We start from the raw sequence: 21,093 nt of genomic DNA on the forward strand, positions 1-21,093 counted from the left end.
TGTCTGCGGCTGTGTTTGGTGTGTGTGTGTGTCTAGGTTGTTGTCTAAGAATAGTTCCTGCCCCATGCTGCTGGCGGGCAGGAATGGGGGGGGCGGGTGTAGGCGGAGGTAGACCAGCCCAGGGCTGGGGTCCAGATTGTGGAGGAATTAATAGCCCTTTGTAGCTGATAATATAGCCAGCATGTCTAATCATGGTGGGGGGGGGGGGGGTGCAGCTTCCCGTCTGCCCAAACACTGCCTCTCTATCTCTCTGTGTCTGTCTGTCTTGTGTTGTTAATGGTATCTGACAAGAAATTCATTCCTAATATTCCAGCCAAACTTGTCATGTCCTCTTAACCCCTTACACCATCTCTGTCCGTCTGCCCGTCTGCCCGTCTGCCAGTCTGAATGTCTGTCTGTCTGTATGTTTGGCCGTCTGTATATCTGGCTGTCTATATGTTTGTCTGTCTGTCTGTCTGTCTGTCTGTCTGTCTGTCTGTCTGTCTGTCTGTCTGTCTGTCTGTCTATGTGTTTGTTTGTCTGCATGTCTGACTGTCTGTATGATTGGCTGTCCGTATGTTTGGCTGTCTGGCTGTCTGTCTGTCTGTATGTATGTATGTATGTCTGTCTGTCTGTCTGAATGTCTGGCTGTCTGCCAATCTGTATGTCTATGTGTCTGGTTGTCTATGTGTCTGGTTGTCTAGCTGTCTGGTTGTCTAGCTGTCTGTATGTCTGGCTGTCTGTATGTCTGGCTGTCTGTCCGTCTAGCTGTCTGGCTGTTTGCCTACAGTACCTGTCTGTGGGATAGGGGTGAGTATTGTGCCTCACCATGATGGAGCCCAGATTGTTTAACTGGCAGATCCTCTTTCATCTCCTCATTTGGAAGCCCTCCTAATGAGTGAGCTCAAAATAGTCTCCCAGTATCCCAGGTCTAGGTGTGTGGTACTGGAGGACCTAAAAAGGCTTTTTTTCCCCTTTTTTTTTTCAACCGCGCCCCTGGGCCATTTGATTTTATTGGCTCAGGTTGTATAGATGTTTCATTTTACAGCCGTTTGAAGTTTGACCCGGGCTGAGGTTTGAGCTGTGATGTGGATCCCAGTCCACTGGCATCTCTTCTAAGAGACAAGATACCAATGAGAGGCCTGTGTGTGTGTGTGTGTGTGTGTGTGTGTGTGTGTGTGTGTGTGTGTGTGTGTGTGTGTGTGTGTGTGTGTGTGTGTGTGTGAGAGAGAGAGAGAGAGAGAGAGAGAGAGAGAGCGCACTACTGTCAGACACCAGCTGCCTTTCTCTCTTTCTCTCCCTCCCTCCCTCCCTCTCTTTCTCTCTCTGCCTCTTTTTCTCTGATGAGTGGCATAAATCACGCTGCACAGAAGAGACGCTAGTTCAGGATTCAGTTTTCTTATCTGCTCAAGGACCGCTTAGATAATTGCCCTCTCTCTGGAAACTCTGCGGGAGCTTTGGTACTTTTGGATGTGAGCGTTTTCACTTTGCCTCGGCATGAAGTGTCAGACGCAGAAAATACATTAATTCTTGACATCATGTGGTTTTTACATGAGCTACAAATATGTCTCATTATGATTGATGCACAGAAGGATATAATGAACACAGGAACGGGCCAACTCAGGCAGGGCCGCGGAGCAGCCAGTAACTGAGGTGTTGCCCTCAGGCTTAGGCTGGAGCTCCATAAACTTCACGTCCAATGAGGTGTCTATTAGTCAGAGCAGGGCATGGTTACATTAAAGCATTAGGAAACACAGTAGAGAAAACCAGCTGCCTCAGCACACTTCCTATTCCAACAACCCCCCCCCCCCCCCCACTTCTCATTATTGGTACGCTCCCCTGAATATGAGGACGCATAAATCAACTCAATTAAAACCGGCGGGGCCTTTACACTAATGAAGCTCTCTCACTGGTAATGACCTAGCTCTGTTTGTCTCTCTCTCTCTCTCTCTCTCTCACTTATTCTTTCCTCCATCCCTCTCTTTCTCTACCCCCCCACCCCCCTCCTCTCTTCCCCCTCCAGTCTTTTGTCAGATCCCCTGTCTGAACGGTGGGCGTTGCATCGGCAGGGACCACTGCTGGTGTCCGTCGAACTCCACGGGGAAGTTCTGCCACCTCCCCGCCCCGCCCCCCGCCAGGCACACCCTACCGGTCGCCCGGAAGGACGCCGGACGCAACTCCTCCCACTCCATGTACACCCTGCCGCTGTCCAATCAACAAGGTGATCTGTTCTGGTCATCTGGCCCGACGGGGGTCCGGCTCTGGCCCTCGGGGGGAGGGGGCGCTGTTCTGGTGGGGCGTTTGAACTGGTACAGGTTTATATGTTTGCGTGCCACAGCCCAGTACTGTAGCTCCGCTGAACTTGGCCTTTGGGAACCAGCAGTGAAAGTCAGATGCCATTTCTGGCAGAATGTGTCGTGTGTGTTTTTTTTTCTTTCCTCTGGAAGCCCTGCTGTTGTTCGAGCAGATTTCCCTGTTATCGTCAGCAGAAGGGGTCCTAGTGAATATTGGAAACAGAGTGTCAGCCACAACCATGGAGAGCAACTAAAATACGCTACAATATTAGAGCAACATTTTTCTGCTTTCTCTCCTTTTTTCCCTCTCACTCTCTCTCTTCTGGCTGACTTCTCTTGGTCCGGGAGTGTGCTGTAAGTGAAAGCAGAAGCTCTCTCTCCCTCCCCCCCCTCTCTCTCTCTGTCGCTCAGATCCTCTGAATTCCATTCTCCATTTTTCCAGCCCCCTTCTAACATTTTACAACGCACGTCCTAATGACAGGTACCACATCTGTGCGTTGTTACGTCACAGAGCAGACATCCCTCCCGCGCGCGTGCATTTGCATGCGTGTGTGTGTGTGCGCGCGCAAAGCCTCCAGTCATGCGCTCTGCGCGTGTAGCATATGAAACGCTGCGCCCCGTCTTGTGAACCTATGATTTATGGAGGGAGAGAGTGGGTCAGGACTTCCTGGAAAAGCCTTTGGCACATCCTTGAGATCGATGTTCCCTTGTGTCTCGAATGGACAAAGGGGCTCATTCTAAACACTGCAATGTGGCTCCTCAACCCCTCGGCAAATCTGTTCTGAGTCATGAAAAATGAATAATTAGATTAAACCATAAAAAAGGCCTTTTGTTTGTATCTCAAACCTAAATCGAATTCCACTCTCGGGAATACCCTGTTAGTCATCATATTTCATACCGCTGAGGCCACAGGATCATGAAAGCAATTTGCTCTTTTAGGAACATGTTGGCAGAGAGCAGGCTAACGTTCCTAGTCCTGTATGTTGTTGTCCCATGTCCAACATGAGGCTCCTGGCAGGTCCATGTGAGTTATAGTTTTTCTAGTCTAGAGAGTAGAGTTGTGACTGTGTTTTGTGTGTGTGTGTGTGTGTGTGTGTGTGTGTGTGTGTGTGTGTGTGTGTGTGTGTGTGTGCGTGCGTGTGCGTGCGTTTGTATTCAGTCTCCATGCACCCCTCCCTGGTCAACGTCCATATCCAGCTGCCCCCAGAGGCGGAGGTGCAGATCCACCAGGTAGCCCGGGTCAAGCCTGGCCAGAGACCGCCCTCCACCGACGGCGCCCACTCCGTACAGCAGCGCTCCCAGCCGGCGAACGGCAACGGCCAGCGGTCAGAGCACGCCGGCGGGCACGGGAACGGTCACCCCCCCACCAACGGCAACAGCCACCCGAGACCCAGCAGCCGGCAGAACGGATATGTAGGAAGGTGCTTCCAAGAGACCGTCGATGGACAGGTACTGTATATCACCTGGGGCGGAATGCATGGCCGTCGTTAGAGCGGGTACGGTACGGTATATTACCTGGAGTCAAATACATGGCTCCCGTTAAACACGCCGCGTGCAGGCAGTCCGCTCCCCACGCTGGCACCAGCTGCCTTGGCGGGCGGGGGGGGGGGGGGGGGTTGTTGGCCTCTCTTTTTGTGGACGAGCTGTCCCTTCCCCCTCGTCTGATAGCAGCCGTCCGCGACAGGAAGCCCGCCATGGTGCCAGGGGTTTACGCCGCGTTGGGGATTTACGAGCTCCCAAACACAGCGGCCGTCTCGGGTTCCGCCGGCGGCCGGCGCGGACGTGTTATGAGTTAGACCTAGACGAGGTTAGGTCCGCGGCTTGTCACAACAGAGAGGCGGGGCTTTTCAGACGGCGCAGGAGGCCTGGCTGTTACAGCGCGTTTGTCTGTCTATCTGTCTGTCGGGTTGGTTCAAGGTTGGAGATCCCTGTCATTTCTACTGCACGGGATCCCAGGCCACTAGACTATCCCTGGAATTCTCTCCCAACACACACACACACACACACACACACACACACACACACACACACACACACAGTGGACAGCGGTCCTCATCTGCGAGCCCCAGTGCAGCATCTGTTGGTTTGGCTGTGCGAGGCGCTGATGTTATGCAGCACCATTCCAACCCCAACAACAGACTGCGTCCTCTGTGGAGACTTCGGCTAGTGTTAAATCCTGGACAAGCAGGGAAGAGAGTTTATTTATGTTGGAAGTAACTGCACCCATTCTCCCTGCTGTGTCTTCATGGAGAGTTCAAAAAGACAATCTTTATTCAGATTCATATTGGCTTAGAATAGCACCTAGAATTATTTTCACAAAGTAGCACACTAAAGGCCAACCTGGAGTTTTCTGCTTGAACTTAGGTGACTCTTGCAGTGTCCCAGTTATGTGTTCTGTTGAAATACACGCCTCTGCTCCAACTGTGCTCCGTGAGACTCGCCATTTCCCCAGAACTCAGTAGAGTTTGTTAATAATCTCTCTCTACAATTAGCTAAGCTCCTTAAAGAGGCATGCCAGGAGGAGTTATTCCTGGTAGAGGCTGTTTACACTATGTTTTGTCCTGGCTAACCAGTCTCAGATGTGCATGGTTCACTCTGTCCCCTTCACACACACGCACACTCGCGTGCGCACGTGCAAGCATGCCGGCACAAGCGCAACCAAGGACACACACACACACACGCACACACACGCACACACACACACACTCTGTATATGTTTATAAATATGAGGTGATGAGCGTGTGTTTGTGTGTGTGTGTTGTTGCAGTGCGGGAAGCCTCTGCCTGGCCTGACCAAACAAGATGACTGCTGTGGAAGTGTAGGAGCCTCGTGGGGCCTCAACAAGTGTACAGAGTGTCCAATCAAGCCCGGTAAGCCCCCTTCATCCCCAACACGCACGCTGAACTCGGTAAAATGCAAAAAGCCTGTGTGAGGTCCAGCGTCGAGCGTGAGCCAGTCTCAATTAACTAGTCGCTCTCGAAATCCTATTTCCCAACCTCCCTCTCTGTTAGTCAGAATATCTCAATACTGTTGTGTGTTTATGTTGGTAAATAATATATTCATGTGTAATTCCAACGTGGGGTGCGCTCCAAAGTGGGGTTTATTTAGCTTAACACGAGGCTGATGATTCATGATGATTCTTTAATCCAGACACATGGTAGTCCTCATTAGATCCCTGCCTGCTCTGCGGCCGTATCGCCAAGCTGTTTCTGCTTCCCGAAACCAGAAAGCAAGGCGCCAAATCCGAGCACATTCGGCACGAAGGACCCCGTGCCACCCAGCCTGCGGGCACCGAGAGCTGGCACCGCCTTCTCGTCACTTAACCCTGACAAGAAGCGAGCAGCCGCGGCTCCTTCTGGCCGGAGCTGTGGCGGGTTTGAAGAGCGGCGGCGGTCCTGCCGGCTGGGTGGCGCTGCCTCTCACTGTGGAGGGACAGACCCTCAGGGGGGCACGTCTGCCGCCCGTCGCCCGGCATGCTGTTAGAAAACAAGCGCTGTACTCCTCTCAGGAGCCCCCCGGGGGCCTTGTAACTGCAGTTCCCATGAGGGTACGTTTGGTGCCACTGAGGGGACCTTCCCGCCCCACTGCTACTGATCGACAAAGGGACAAATTCAGCGGTAATCGATGCCAATGGCGTGTCACGGGGGTCCTGTCAGGCCTCGTCCCCTGTTTAGTGTCTGTCTGCTCTGGGCTTTAATCACAAACAGACATCACCTCATATCCATTCATCATGGACGCCCGACTATTCTTCTCTCCTCTCTCTCTCTCATTCTCTCACTCTCTCTCACTCTCTCTCACTCTCTCTCTCTCCCTCCATCTGCCAGAATCCCTCGCTCTCACTCATCCCTGCCCAACCAGGCAGCATCTTTTTGGCTCCCAGATGTTCCCCTCCCCCTCTGTCCTCCGTCCTCGCTTTGATCTCCGGAGGAACAGAGGGATCCCTCCACTCTCCCCGGCCGCTTGTTTTGGGGCATTCTGGGCCCAGGTCCCAGGTCTCACGCAGAGACTCCGGAGAGAGAGAGAGAGAGAGAGAGAGAGAGAGAGAGAGAGAGAGAGGGAGAACCAAAAGAAAGAGGGCAGGAATGAAGGGCGAAGCCGCATATACACACGTCCCGCGCTGATTGAGGACGGCCTTTGAAATGCTTGTAACAGCTGAAAAGTTAGCATTCCACTTATAGAGAGTGTTATTGTTCCCTGTTTAGACATGTGGCTAAAATCTATAATCTCCACACGCTCTCTTTAACTGGCTCGGCTTTACTTTGTAGAGTTGCGAATGCGTACCATACATCTACGGAGTACCAACATTTAGACAAGCATCAAGGAAAAGGAATCATTCATTCCCTGCATCTCTGCAGTGCGCCCGGGTCAAGTCGAGGGGTTAATGACGCACATGTGGAAATCAGTCGTTCGCTGCTAGCTCCGTGAGGAATGCCTGCCGCACTGTGTGTGATACTGATGTCATGAACGCGCTGCATGTGTTCAGGGGCGTGTGCGACACATCCATCAGCTGTGTTTATGGCTGTTTTGCGACACTGTTGATTGAAAACAAGTGTCACTGCGACAGGGGGGTCGGGCGGGGGGGGTGGTGGGGGGGTGGGTGACAACGTTTATCCAGCCCCGGCGCTCGGAGGATGCGATGACGAGCCACGTTGTGGGCTGCCACCAGGAATGTCCAACACGGGCTACTGTTCGCCACCTCGTAAAGCCGGTGAAGACCAGTTAGAACCCGTTATTGTGTCTTGGATCTAATTCTTGTTTGTGCGGTCTCCTCCCTGGCCTGCTCTGGCTCAGATTCTCCCATTCCCCCTGCATTCAACACGAGAAACTCCCAGAGTGCTCCAGTGAAACACGCTGAAACACAGCCGTCTAGCTCCATGCCAAACTCAGGTTGTATTCTAGGCTGATAAAGTATTATTATTGTTATGGGATGGAGGACATGGCGATGGGGAAACGTTTGTGTGTGTGTGTGTGTGTGTGTGTGTGTGTGTGTGTGTGTGTGCGTGTGTGTGTGTGTGTGTTGGGAGGAGAAGGTTGACGTAATGGAGGCTCTGACAGTGAGATGTGTCTGTCAGTCCCAGCCTACAGCGGAGGCCTCTGCTCCCTAGTATCCCATGCACATCCAAAAACGCTCACACGCTGTACATTCCTCTCTGTAATGAAATCCAGATCAAACAAGACCCTGGTCCATGTCTCTCCTCTCTCTCTCTCTCTCTCTCTCTCTCTCTCTCTCTCTCTCTCTCTTTCTCCCTCCCTCTCTCCCTCTCTGGTTCGTACATCGCGGAGTGGAAAACAGCGCTGGACTTTGTTTAGATCTTGGCCTCCCACATTCGGGAGACGTTGAAGTGTGTCCGCTGAAAGCGCGGGAGATGGAACCAGTTATGGCCGCTTGTCCCCCAGGGGTTGTGGAATGGCCACTGATTGGATGAGACAGGGCCAATTGAGAATGAGGAATCAGTTGACACAATTAATTTGCGTAGCCAAGTACATTAATGTGAAACGGACCTCAATACATTGAATCCAGCTCTTTGTGAACACTGTACTGTGCCGTACCTTCGAGAGAGGTTTCGACGTGTCTCCCGCTGCCTGCTGGCCACCGCTCCCGGCGTGTTCCGCTGGGGTCCGTCCGTGTGGGATGGGGTCTCCGTTCGTCACCCTGTGTGTAATTCCAAGCCGCCTCCTCCTCCTCCTCCTCCTCCTCCTCCATGTGACTCCCCCACCGGGTCGGGGATGCTGGGCGGCTTCCCAGGGAGCTGCATCACGGGACCCGAGGGGGGGCCCCGATAAATCACCCCACCCACAGGAGCCCTGGCCCGGCCCCCGCACAGCCACTTCCTCCACAGACTGGCCGACGGGGGTCGCGGTGATGTCACCGCTCCCCTGGCTCCCCGCCCCGTCCCTCCACCCCACCCGGGTGGCCCCGCACTGGGGGAGCCATTTCTGTTTCTGTGGCTCTCTTAAGTGTCTCTCTCTCTCTCTCTCTCTCTCTCTTAAGATCAATACAACCAGCGGAGCAAGGCAGAGAGGGAAAAGAGGGGGGGACCCCCACCCAGCTCTCCCCATATGAGCTCATCCCTTCCAGCCCAGGCCCGAGTCTTCTCATGCACAGTGATTTAGTTCCATTCCATAGTGCCATTCATCTAAGACCAAAGCAGGGGCCCTATTGCTTCTTATTAGCAGTGATCAAACGAGAACACTTGTTAATGACCCTGTATCAAAACCAAGAGTTTGCTGTGACCGCTTAAAAAAAACAACCCAAAAAACCCCAAGACGCGAGAGAGATCGCGAGCGAGCTGAGCAGCTGCCTGCCAAAGTTCCGATGTCGTAACGGCAGCATCCCATGGTGATTAGACAGAGACTTTGGCAGGTTGTTGACCTAGCATTTAGCCTGGTACACATGTTGTGATGGTATCTATTAGGGAGACGGGGTCTGTGGCATAGCTGCCTGGAGACAGAAATCCTAGCGCAGCGGAGATGTATATCCCGGCTAGGCTCGGTCGAGGCAGCGGGCCGGCTGGTGGAGGACCAGGATGTGAAAATGGCGTCGCACGGCTTAATAAGCGTCACGTTATGCCACTTATGATATGTAAGCATACCGTTTTGTCTTTTTGGCGCTCGCCCTAGTGGTATTGTATTCCACGGAGTGCGGCAGCACTCGGGGATTATGGTTTTGAATGTGTGTGTTTACGTGGTGGTTCCAGCTACAGTACACTGCCACAGGTGAGGATTTGAAACTGTCAAACTACGAGGAGGCAAAATGCATGGAATTCTCTTAGTAGAAACAATGAATTGGATGTTTTTGAATGAGGAGTAAATGTTGCAGAAAATGAATAAGAAATGAATAATTTCATCACAGTCAAGTTAGGCATGGTCATAACATGGTCATGGTCAGTGCACACGAATAAACATGGCCATTTACTGGATATCACTACTTGGAGCTCGTACTTATGTTATTTTGAGAGAGTAAATGTTAGTTCTGCTTAAGTGTGTGGTGTCTGTGTGTGTGTGTGTGTGTGTGAGGTCATCGGAGGGATGTTGATGTTAGACCCATGTGGCGGTCTGATGCTGCCGAGGCTGACTGGATGGGACACATTATTTACAGGGCCTGTGATATGGGCCGTGCCAGATTGGCAAAGTTGGCGCGTGCCAAGGAGAGGTTCTGCTTTGAAACTAGAAGACTTTCCCCCCAGAGCCGCTCGCTCTAATCAGCAGTCGGCGCTGCGGGCCGGCCAAACAAGGCTTTATCATCTTCATCTCCAAACGGCCGAGGAGCCCCGGTGATTAAAGAGCTCCACCCCCGGCGTTCTCCGCGGCACCACTGTGTCCCGTGGCGGTTTCTCCCTGCGAAGACAAACAAACAAACAAACAAACAAAAAAAGTCACGCGAAGGTCTCGTAGAGGTCTTGGCTCCACCGTTAGCTGTTTTCCTACGGAACAGCCCCCTTTTTGGAAGGAAAAGGAAGACTGTCTCTTCTTTCCCTCCCGTGGCTCGTATCCATCCGTCCTCTCCTCCAGGATCCCCACTCCCTCTCGCGTCTCCAGGCAGACTGGGGCGATAAGCCCCAGCGCCGAGGCTGCCTCCCCGGCCTCCTCTCCCAGGCGGGCCCCCAGAGGTTGGGGGGGGGGGGGAGTGCTGTTCTCCCCTCCCCGTGATTGATGGGCGAGTCGGACCCCTTGGTGGGCAGAGTAGACCCCTCGCCCCCCTCCCCCTTTCAGGCCGGGTGGTCCGCGCTGTGATTAAGTACTAAATTACCAATTAAATATTTCTGTCAAGCAGAACCCATTTGACTACTTTCTCTCTCCTCCCCTCCCTGCTCATACTCTCCTTGCCCTCACACGCTGGTTGCGTAACCTTACTATTTACTCTGGTGTTTGAGAGTGGCACTTTTAGGTGACATTTATTATCTTTTGAAATTAAGGCAGTTCCCTCTAAGAATTTGCATCTGACACTTACTTGAAAGGTGTACAATTTGTTATTTACCTCCAGGGATCAATAAAGTACTCGCCAGACCTTTCTCCACACTTGGTTTGTGCTGTTCCAGCGCTGGTCTGTCTGCGGCCCATTATCATTCTGAGATAGGATGAGAAAACACAGTGTTTCTTTAAATCAACCACAATCGCCTTGGGCGTCGTCGCTGGACTTGAGTAGCGCCAATGAGAGACTTATCTCAAAAACCTACGCTTGAGTCAGACTAATAACCTTCCTACCTACCTACCTACCTACTGTACCTACCTAAGTAAATATTGTTGAATGGTCATCAAACTGATGACACATGTCGTCGTTCAACAAGTTCGTGAGGAGTAACAAATTATTTTGGCAAACAGGTCTGAATGATTGGAAAACAATTGGAACCCACTGTCTGTGTCCTTCCGTCTCCTCTTTGTGAAGGACAATGAGTACAGGCCAGTTCTGTTCCAGCCTCCCAGCAGACGCCATGTTACCCAGGGGAACACTAATGATGCACGCCACTGAGCTGGAATGGTCCATGACAATGACGGTTGTCTTGATCTGAGTGAAGGGGGGTCATCTCTACTCTCCTCTCCTCTCCTCTTCTGCCCTCCCCTCTCCTCTCCTCTCCTTCCTTGTCTCCCCTATCCTCTCCTGTCCTTTTCTCTCCTCCTCTCCTCCCCTGTCCTCTCCTCCCCTCCCCTGTCCTCTGTCCTCCTCTCCTCCTCTGTCCTGTCCTCTCCTCCTCTGTCCTCTCCCCTCTCCTCTCCTCCCCTGTCCTCTCCCCTCCCCTCTCCTCCCCTGTCCTCCCCTCTCCTCCCCTGTCCTGTCGTCCTCTCCTCCTCTGTCCTCTGTCCTCCTCTCCTCCTCTGTCATCTCTCCCCCTCCCCTCCCCTGTCCTCTCTCCTCCTCTCCCCTGTCCTCTCCTCCCCTCCCCTGTCCTCTCTCCTCCTCTCCTCCTCTCCTCTGTCCTGTCCTCTCTCCTCCTCTCCTCCCCTCCCCTGTCCTGTCCTGTCCTCTCCTGCCCTCCCCTCTCCTCTCCTCCCTTGTCTCCCCTGTCCTCTCCTGTACTTTTCTCTCCTCCTCTCCTCCCCTGTCCTCTCCTCCCCTCCCCTGTCCTCTGTCCTCCTCCCCTCCCCTGTCCTCTCCTCCTCTCCCCTCTCCTCTCCTCCCCTGTTCTCTCCTCCCCTGTCCTGTCCTCTCCTCCTCTGTCCTCTCCCCTCCCCTCTCCTCCCCTGTCCTCCCCTCTCCTCCCCTGTCCTGTCGTCCTCTCCTCCTCTGTCCTCTGTCCTCCTCTCCTCCTCTGTCATCTCTCCCCCTCGCCTCCCCTGTCCTCTCTCCTCCTCTCCCCTGTCCTCTCCTCCCCTCCCCTGTCCTCTCTCCTCCTCTCCCCTGTCCTGTCCTCTCTCCTCCTCTCCTTCCCTCCCCTCCCCTGTCCTGTCCTGTCCTCCTCTGTCCTCTCCTCCCGTTCTCTTTCCTCCTCTCCTCCCCTGTCATCTCTCCTCCTCTCCTCCCCTGTCCTCTCTCCTCCTCGCCTCCCCTGTCCTCTCTCCTCCTCTCCTCCCCTCCCCTGTGCTGTCCGGTCCTCCTCTGTCCTCTCCCCTCTCCTCTCCTCCCGTCCTCTCTCCTCCTCTCCTCCCCTGTCCTCTCCTCCCCTCCCCTTCCTCAGTCCTAATAAGCTTTATTGAAAGCCCGGCCCCCCTGCTGGTCATGCCTTGGCAGTGCGCCCTGCTGTCACTCACGCCTGTCTCTCCCTGATCCTGCCCTGCAGGAGGGTACGCACCGTCACAACAGCTCATTACCCATAAACCTCGGAGGGGATTACAGGGGCCGGGAGCGGGGCAGGGGGGACTGGGCCGACAGGAACAGAGGCGTCGCTTTGACACAATTATCCCCCTCCCATCCTGCAGGCGTGCCCCTCGTCCCCTCCCCTCTCCAGGTACAGCCCTGAACCCCCGTCACCCCACAGGTTGGTGTACAGACCTTCTGGACGGCATGGGAAAGTCCCATAGGGTGGCAGGACGACAAAACAAAAATACGCATGACAATACAGTATGTTGCTGTGGTGGTTTACAAAGAATGGAATACAATATATTAAATATAATTTTTTGGTGTCTATTGTTTTCTGCAGCTGCATGTAGCTATAAAATAGTCTTTCTCTTTTCTTTTGATTGTCCATGTTTTCACCTTGTGCGAGGGAACTACGTGACAGTCGGTTTTACATTCTGTTGCGCAGGACGGCAGAAAGTGCTAATATTTATGTCTAGCGTTAGCATCGGCAGTATTTTCGGCCAGCCGCACCTAATTTTACCGTTCTGCTCTCTTCCACTAAAATGACATCCGGTTTGCCGTCACCGTCTGCCGGATTCAATGTGAATGCAGCGTTAGTCCACCAGAAGACAGATGTTGATGTTGATGGTGTTCTAGCTTTGGGTCAAAATGCTGCAATAACAGTGTAGATAGGGTAAACATCCCAAATCCTGCACTCTCACCCCCGCCTCTGTGCTGATATGCTGTTCATACTGTAACTTGAGGGTTCCCAGACTCTGTAGATACCGGCAGCTGGATTCGATACGATGAACAGCTTGTCGCCGGAGTGTGAAGGAGGAGGACAGGGGAATCCCGCAGAAGCAGTGGAGGACTGGAAGCTCTTCCTGTCCATCTGACAGCGTAGCGCGGCGCTACCGGCCGGTGAAGCAGAGGGGCAGACGTGCCGCGGGGCGCCGGGCCTGTTGGCACCACCGTGGTGTCTAGATTGATCGGCCAGTGAGAATGGCTCTTGTCGGGTCCCTTTTTGCCCAGCGTCTGCCTGCCAGACGGGCAGAAAAACCAGCCCGGTGCTCCCTGGCGCACACTTCTGCGGATCTTCACCCTGGCGGTGCTGGACAGTCAGTAGTACTGTAGCCACATCTCCCTGTCCTGGCTCAGTCTGCCAGCTGCTGTTACAGTGTTAATGTAGTGACTGAGCAGTATCCAACCTAGACCTCTATGTTAAGTAGGGCGCTATGTTAAGTCGGTAAGCTAATGCCTAGACATGGACTAGATACAAATGTCTGGTTTCAAGCTATGGCCGTGTGTTTGGATGTGTGTATGAGAGAGAGAGAGAGAGAGAGAGAGAGAGAGAGATTGAGAGAGAGAGAGAGAGTATTCAAAGGGACATACAGTACGGCAGACACCCTTAAAACACACAGCGGATATTGCCCTTTCACCGCGTGCTGTGTGATGTGAGAGGAGACTGCTCATCCAGGTATCCGTTTTCATGTTTCCAAAACTGTGAGATCTGTGACTAATCACCATATTCCTGCTCAGCTTGGGGCTCTGATTACCCCGCTATGGAACCCTCCCCCCCCCCTCCATCATCACTACCTTTCACCCGTCGCCCTACCCCGTCATCACTACCCCCCGCCCCAACCCCCCCCACTAGTGAACGCTCAGGACTCGGCCATCTGATAGTCATACTAGACTCTCCTCTCACCTGGCATTATTAATGGGGGGGCGCGCTGTGGTCCGGCTCGGTGCAGAGCGAACCATGACATCATGATCCCGGGCCTCTGTCAGCGGCCCGACGGCCGCGCTGGGACCCTAATGGACGCCAGGGCCTTATTTACAACGCCGCTTCTGTGAAGCTCCAAAGTAGTCCGCTGAAGGACAAACCGAACGAGAGAGGACTGTTATTGTTAGCGGGGGGAAAAAAAGCACGAAAGCATGAACGGCACCCCTCACATGGATTCCAGTAAACCCCCTATTCATCATCATCATGCTAGCATGTGCACGTGAAGCATTAGTCTTATTGTTTAAGTGGATTTGCGCTGTGGTCGCTGACACGGGTCATGATTGTGGTGTGCTGTTTCCTGGTAATATTTATGGTATACACACTCTCTCTGTCTCACTCTATCTCTCTCTCACTCTCTCTCTCTCCCTCCTTCACATTGTTTCTGTCCGTTCCCAGGCCTGGGGAGATGTTGGTCATGTGATTATAAATGACGCAGGATGTTGTTGTTTGATTCTTCTGGATGGCAGTGCTGTCATATAAACATTGTTGAATGGGGATCCGTTTACATCGCGTCTCACTGGTGTCCCGCAGGGCCCAGCTGTGGGTCCCCTCACTTTCTTCCTGCCAAGCAGCTCACGTCTGTGAGGTATATGGCCCCCTCTTAAAGCTGAGCTCGCCATCTCTGTCTGCTATGAAACCTATTGCATTGTGCAATAATTACTTTCCTAATCAGTATTTTTCTATCTTCTTTGCAGCATATGCAGTGATTGCAAATGGCCAAGTGGAATGTCCCAAAGGGTTCAAAAGGATGAACCTGACACATTGTCAAGGTAAGCTACAGTAAAGTTAAGATTGTTGTTTCAGTGAAGAGACAAATATCTCTTAGCAAACTAATGTTTGAATTATAATGACCAGTGCACCCCCTACCCAATAGACCTCTTTTCAAAACTTTACATCTGTGCTCTGACGGAAAAAAAACCCTATTATTTACAGTGACGGTCCATGCATTTTCATGTGTACACAACCCCCCAAGGTCTCTATAAAAGTATTCCAAGCAGTATGTCTAGCCCCTATGGGAACCAGGTCAAGGGTACAATTAGCCCTGGCAGGGGTCATAGTTCAGCTGCCAATAAGCCCCTTGGGTCGCTGTCTTAATTGGTCTGTGGAGATCCGAGTGGAGAACGGTACCTCAGGTCGTGATTATGGTTAATGTGGCTCACTCTGTGGATTCTGGGAGAATTGTAGCCCGCAACGTTTGTTTAACAGTTTGTTGCTCAACCCTCGTACTAAATCTGTCGGCGGAGGAAAGACGGCATGACTTCCAACTCGCCATCAGTCTATGTGTGAAAACAAACGGATGGGCGTCTCTGAATGCGTAACGTGCGTTCACCTCACTCCTGAGGACCCTGTCAGCTGGCTGGCAGCCTGTGTAGAGATAACCACCCACAGTGTCCATTGTATGGACAGACAGCCAGACGGGGAGGGAGAATTATCTCTACTCCTTCTATCATAGATCACATATTGGAATGTCTCGTATCGAAGGAAAGATCTGAAGCCTCACTTTGGCGCTAGGAGAAATAGCTCGAGCAGCTGAGACATCTGTGTGGAGGCCCCTGTTGTGTAAACATTTTGAATAATGTGAGAAAACAGTGCCAATATCAGTTTGTCAGTGCTGTGGACCATCATGTAGATTTATTTCCCTTTTGTTACCCAGGGAGTAGATGAATGGTTCTATTATCTGGAGAGAATCCTTAAGTCCATGGAATGTAATTTGAGAATAATGTCCAATACTGCTCCAGTCAAAGCCCTTGTCATCCACCAGTGAAGTTCAACAAGTTTGCTGTTCCTTCAAGAGGGAACCTTTGATTTTTCTCAGTTATGATGAAATTAATATGGGAAATTATTTTTGCATTCCTCAGTTTAAAAAAGAGCTGTGGACAAGAACATATTTAACGCTGTCCAAAATGCTGTCAAGAGTTGCCAACAAACTTAGTAATTTATCTCGCTTTTATTCAGCGTTCTATCTGTGATGACTTCAAGATGTTCCTCTTTTTTGGAGGTCGAAGCACCAAACTGACAGTAACCCACAATATTTACTGGCCAGCTTCAAAGTCTCTGTCCCACTCTGTTGCCACTCCACCCCGCAAAATTCTTTTCAATCTCAGCCTTCAGAACAACTGCCAAGGAGGCAAAACCTGATTTTTCTGGGATTCTGTCATCACTATTATCGCGCCGGCGTCCTGCTTGCCAAAGCGTGACTCAGAACACAAGACCCTCGTGCTGCATTCCCCTCACAGGAGGAGTGAATGACTGGTGTCACATCCTGTGTCTCCTGACGCAGACGTGATTCAACCGGCTCTCTCTTCCTTGTCCCTCCGCTCGCTGGGACCCGTGGGGTACATTATGGCTCGTGTCACAGATAAGACACCCCTCGGAAACACAAGCTGTTCTATGACCTCAGGACAGTTCCTTATCTTCAAAACACTCCAGAGAAACTAGGCCAGCTGGGTCAAACATTTGTATCTATAGGAACTGTTGAGTAGTGGAACATAGATGACTACATCACTCTGTGCTATTTCTATTGTGGGTGGTGGTGGTGGTGATGAAGAATGTATTTAATAACAGAGAGCCAGAGCCAGTCAGATTACTAACACAAAACTTCAAAGTGAGGTTGAAATGAACAATGAAAGTTATACTTGAAGTTTTGGATCAGCTTTGTATACAGGATAGTTTCCATTGAATACACACATGTATCCTGTGATATTAGTCAAGGAAAGTGTAGGCAATGAGACAGGGCTGGTCATTTACGTGTTGTAGTTTTGAGAAGAACACATTACTGTTAAGTATAGCAGTGGTCAAGTCATAAGACTGTCTGACTGGGAAACATGCACCTCCCATTAACGCGGCAGTACAGTACCTACACATTTTCATAAGAGTTGAAAGATTTAAATATTTCTATATTGCTAGGATAAATTGAGAGTAATGATTGAGAGCTCCTCTGTGAAAACTATCTTCGTAGACTGCTGTTTGGCTCTGCTACAGCAGTTATAGATCCTGAGATCCAATCAGCAACGCAGGGCATTCTCCTATGGCCTTATACTGTAGGTACCCAAACCCACAAACCATAAGATTGAAGCAGACTGAATTTAACTTGGCAGGTGGGTTTTTCCCTCATGGATAGCTCGTGGCTAGCTTGTAGCAAGCTCATAGCGCAGACGTTACATATGCAGCTTTAATTGCAACTTTGGCAAGGTTTGAGGAACTCACTATTCACAAAGGAACACTCACTATTCACAAATCCCTGAATGGATGGGCTTTTCGCCTCATAAGTTATTCTATGTGTCTGATTCAAAGCTTTGAAAGTACCACTGGCTTACGAAAAAGAACTGCTGCTCCCCATTTGAACTATCACAGCCAATACTCATAATATTGCTCAACTATAATCCTTGATAGGAGTGAAGAATGTTAGGGGTCATCCAAGTTCAGGATAGGCAGGTTGTCAATTTAACCAGAATCAGGAGACTCTTTGGAAGCAGTGAGGTCATCATATGTATGTCATTATTACAATAACAATAGCGTCATGAGAAACCTGTCTGGGTGACTTGTGACAGGCGCCTATGTGCTCCATTTGGGCCTGACACACAGCAGGCAGTCTGCACCAGAACGAGCAAGCGTGAAGTCAGAGTAGGTGTAGTTCAGATTAGTGTGGGTCATGACAAGATGTCACGCGAGTCACTTTCAATCCCTTACCCACCAGCAGACTAACAAAAACACTAATCTGGGAATCAACCTCACCGGGAATTAGAGACCCCATGTGATGAAGACTGAGCCTAACTTTGACCTTAAACTCCCTTCTACAGACGACACGCTGCTTGACCTGGACCCAGGTCCTCATGGGCACAGATTCACGCAGTGCTGCTGTAGTCTGTGGAGTGTGAAGAATAGCCTTAGCTATGTTCTCTCAGGAGACTGTTAGCCTGGAAGCCAGACTTCCTCGCAACAAAAAATCCCTTTTGTGATACAGTCTGGACTTTTAGCCGCCCAGAACGGTTTCAGTGGGCGGGAGTCGGCTACTCGCCTTGACAAACTCCTTCAGCCAGCGTAACAAACATTTGCCAAATCCAGTCGGAAGAACGGCGAAAACGTCTTTTACTCCGTGAAAATGCACAACTGCATATTCTTGATCTTGTTTAATTGTTATTATTGAGTCAATTTCTGCAATAACTCCTTTTCACACATCAACTACAGTACGAGAACCAATCGGGGACTGCATCCCCACTGGGGGGCAGAACAGCAGTCAGAACACAGTCCCTGATTGGCCCTTTTATTTTGTAATTTGGGGAAATCGATGTGAACCGTGGAAAGCAGAATGTGAGCTCACGTGATGAGGATAGTGATGCCAGGCTAGAAGAACGTAGCCCATCATGATGTACAGTACAGTAGGAGCATCAGAGAGCAGTTGAATCTTCTTTATGTGTCCCACGGCAAAACAGGAAACAATGTCTGGCTATTTGCTTATACGTGAGACCTCCTGTTTACATCACTGCTAACATGGGGATTGGGGGGGCAGGTCGTTAAAGGGTCAGCTCTGGCCTTGAACTGGTTCCTTCTTTAATCCTCCTCCAACTTGCACAGAGACACATGCAGGAACACAAACACGTACACACACACACAGAAACACACACTCGACAAAACACAGGCACACACACGCACGCACGCACGCATGCACACACACACACACACACACACACACACACACACACACACACACACACCCCCCACACAACCTTCCCTTTGTTTACCAAGCTCTGTCTATGTTCCCTCAGCTCAGTTTTTCCAGCAGGTAGCACAACAGCAAAACAAGAGCTGATTAATTATTATTAGGAAAATAGACCATGGCAGTCCTTCAAGTTCCAGTCACGGTGTCGGGAAAAAGCCTAATAATTTACTCTCTGTTTAACTCTGTGGGAGTAAAAAAACAAACCCTCGCCGGTCCTAAATGCAGGGGCATGACTAAGAGACTGAAATATGTCCTGTTGTGCTGCTGCCCAGACTAGGCCTCTATTAGGCCCTAGCTAGCTAGCCACCCAGCTATGGTTGGGTGACTCAGGAGCAAAGCTTTCGAACAAACAGCACTCAGCACCCATAAGTTAGGCCAAGGGAAAAACAGCGTGGGCCTCGGTTCCTTTACATAAGACGCAGCTGACCTTGGTCACTGTGTGGGAAATGTGAAATACTCTCAGGAAACAAAGATGCTAATCTGAAACATGCTTCTCCTCTGTTTTCAACTACAGTACGCCGGCCCTTTCAGGGAAACCTGCCACAGCTCTCTGTCTGTTTTCGCGCTGGGATATTTGACAGTACGATACAGTGTATGTGGAGGAGAATTATAATAGTCTGTGTACATGAACATGGTTTACATGCGTTTCTAATTCTCCACTCATGGCACCACACCCAGCTTTGATGTATTATATTGCTCATATGAAAGCCTCCGTCTCTCATCATGTCCCAGCAGCTTGAGGTTTTGATTACATTCTCTCTATTATAGTTCCTCACCTCTTTAGCTGGGAACATAACTATAGACTTACCTCATCCATCCTTGGAATTTAAACACATTTTGATGTACTACATTGTATGGAACTTTGTTATAAATGTAGGCCTCCCATACTAATGAGGGCTGGTGTGGAAAAGTACGGTTTAAAAGGACCTTATATTGGGAAGTACAGTAAGTTGGACTGAGCGGATGTTCAACAATAACAGGAAATCATTGGTGCCATTGTCTTCCAGTGAACCTTCAGTAGTGGGCTCTTGTCATAACATGACGCTCAACATTTCTCACACAGACATTAACGAATGCCTGATGCCTGGGATCTGTAAGAACGCCGAGTGCATCAACACCAAGGGAAGCTACAGGTGCACCTGTAAACCAGGCTTCATGCTGGATCCGGCCAGGAGCCACTGTGTCTGTGAGTCATCATCTAATTTCGCTGAGTCAAACCGCGATTAAATCAAATCACACAGCTGCTACTGCATTGTGGGCTGCTGTGGGTCTGGTGACTCAGTATGTTGTGGTACAATGAGTTGTGCCTGACTGACACAACGTGACACATCTGCCTCTCTCTCTCTCTCTCTCTCTCTCTCTCTCCCTCTCTCTCTCTCCCTCTCTCACCCTCCCTCTCTCTCTCTTCCTCTCTCTCTGTCTCTCTCCCTCTCTCTCTCTCCCTCTCTTTCTACCTCTCTGTCTCTCTCCCTCTCTCTCTCTCTCTCTCTCTCTCTCTCTCTCGGCTGGCAGCGGACAAGGCTGTCTCGGAGCAGAAGGAGATGTGCTACCGCTCGGTGTCGGCGGGCTCCTGTTCCCTGCACCTCTCCCACCACCTCACCAAGCAGATCTGCTGCTGCAGCCGCGTGGGCAAGGCCTGGGGCACGGCCTGCGAACGCTGCCCGCTGCCGGGCTCAGGTACCCGCCACCGCACGCCACAACACCGAGGGACCCCTAGAGCACTCTCAGTTTATGTCTCTCTCTCTCTCTCTCTCTCTCTCTCCCGCCCCTCCCTCTCTCTCTTTCTCTGTCATTCTCAATTCAATTCAACACAAATCTCGGCCTGTTTCGTTCTTTTTCTCTGTGAGTCCCATTCTTTATCTCCCTATCCCTCTCTGGTTTTAATCACGCTCCGACCCACTCCCCCGGTCTTAAAATCTTGGTCTCAAAACCGGTCTCTTGTTTATCTTTTGATTGTGCTTGACGGCCCAGTTTCTGTGAGCTGGGTTTAATGTTTATGCTGATATGAAAAGTGTGATTTTGGGCTGCATATTGTGATTTAATGAAAGCTTCTCAAAGCAAAAGTTGCTCAACGCTCAATTCCTCTCTGCGGCAGTCATGCATGGCAGATGGCAGTTGGAAGACTACCCGAATGTGTTGGATGTGGAGAGCGACCAAAAGCATAACCTGACTTCATATTTTAAGAGCCGTATAATAGTAGGAGTCAATCTCCTGTTATCTCACTAGCCCTTGGAGAACAACACTACTAATGGTCCAGCTATGTTTCTGAAAGTGGAAAAGACCCAGGCCAAGCGAAACATCTCTCTCTCTCTCCATCTCTCTCTCTCTCTCTCTCTCTCTCTCTCTCTTTCTCTCCTCAGATTTGTATCTTCAAAGTCAGAGAGAGAGAGAGAGAAAGGGCCAGTTTGTGCGGTGCCCGGCTTTGGCCCCGACGTGATTCATGGAGGTTGTCATAGAGATCAGATATCAGAGAGAGAGGGACCACCACGCTGTTCGGCACAGCACACATGCAGCCTGATTACTGTACTTGAACCCACACTGGCTTTCGTACGGTCTGACAGGCTGTTAGAGCAATGTTCAACACAAAGAGTCCAGACTCATT

At 50.9% G+C, this 21,093-nt stretch overlaps 1 protein-coding gene across 1 annotated transcript in view; it reads left to right on the forward strand.

Moving 5' to 3' along the window:
• LOC311309240 (latent-transforming growth factor beta-binding protein 2-like) overlaps window positions 1-21,093 on the forward strand; it is an 87,785-nt gene that overhangs the window by 34,791 nt on the left and 31,901 nt on the right. Inside the window, exons 6-11 of the mRNA XM_084438423.1 lie at window positions 2,003-2,200; window positions 3,433-3,722; window positions 5,041-5,143; window positions 14,467-14,541; window positions 19,555-19,677; window positions 20,004-20,168. Of these exons, the coding sequence (XP_084294549.1) occupies window positions 2,003-2,200; window positions 3,433-3,722; window positions 5,041-5,143; window positions 14,467-14,541; window positions 19,555-19,677; window positions 20,004-20,168 (954 nt within the window). The remainder of the gene's footprint in view (window positions 1-2,002; window positions 2,201-3,432; window positions 3,723-5,040; window positions 5,144-14,466; window positions 14,542-19,554; window positions 19,678-20,003; window positions 20,169-21,093) is intronic.

The sequence above is a fragment of the Borostomias antarcticus genome, assembly GCF_949987555.1.
Source record: "Borostomias antarcticus genome assembly, chromosome: 5".
NCBI lineage: Eukaryota > Metazoa > Chordata > Actinopteri > Stomiiformes > Stomiidae > Borostomias > Borostomias antarcticus.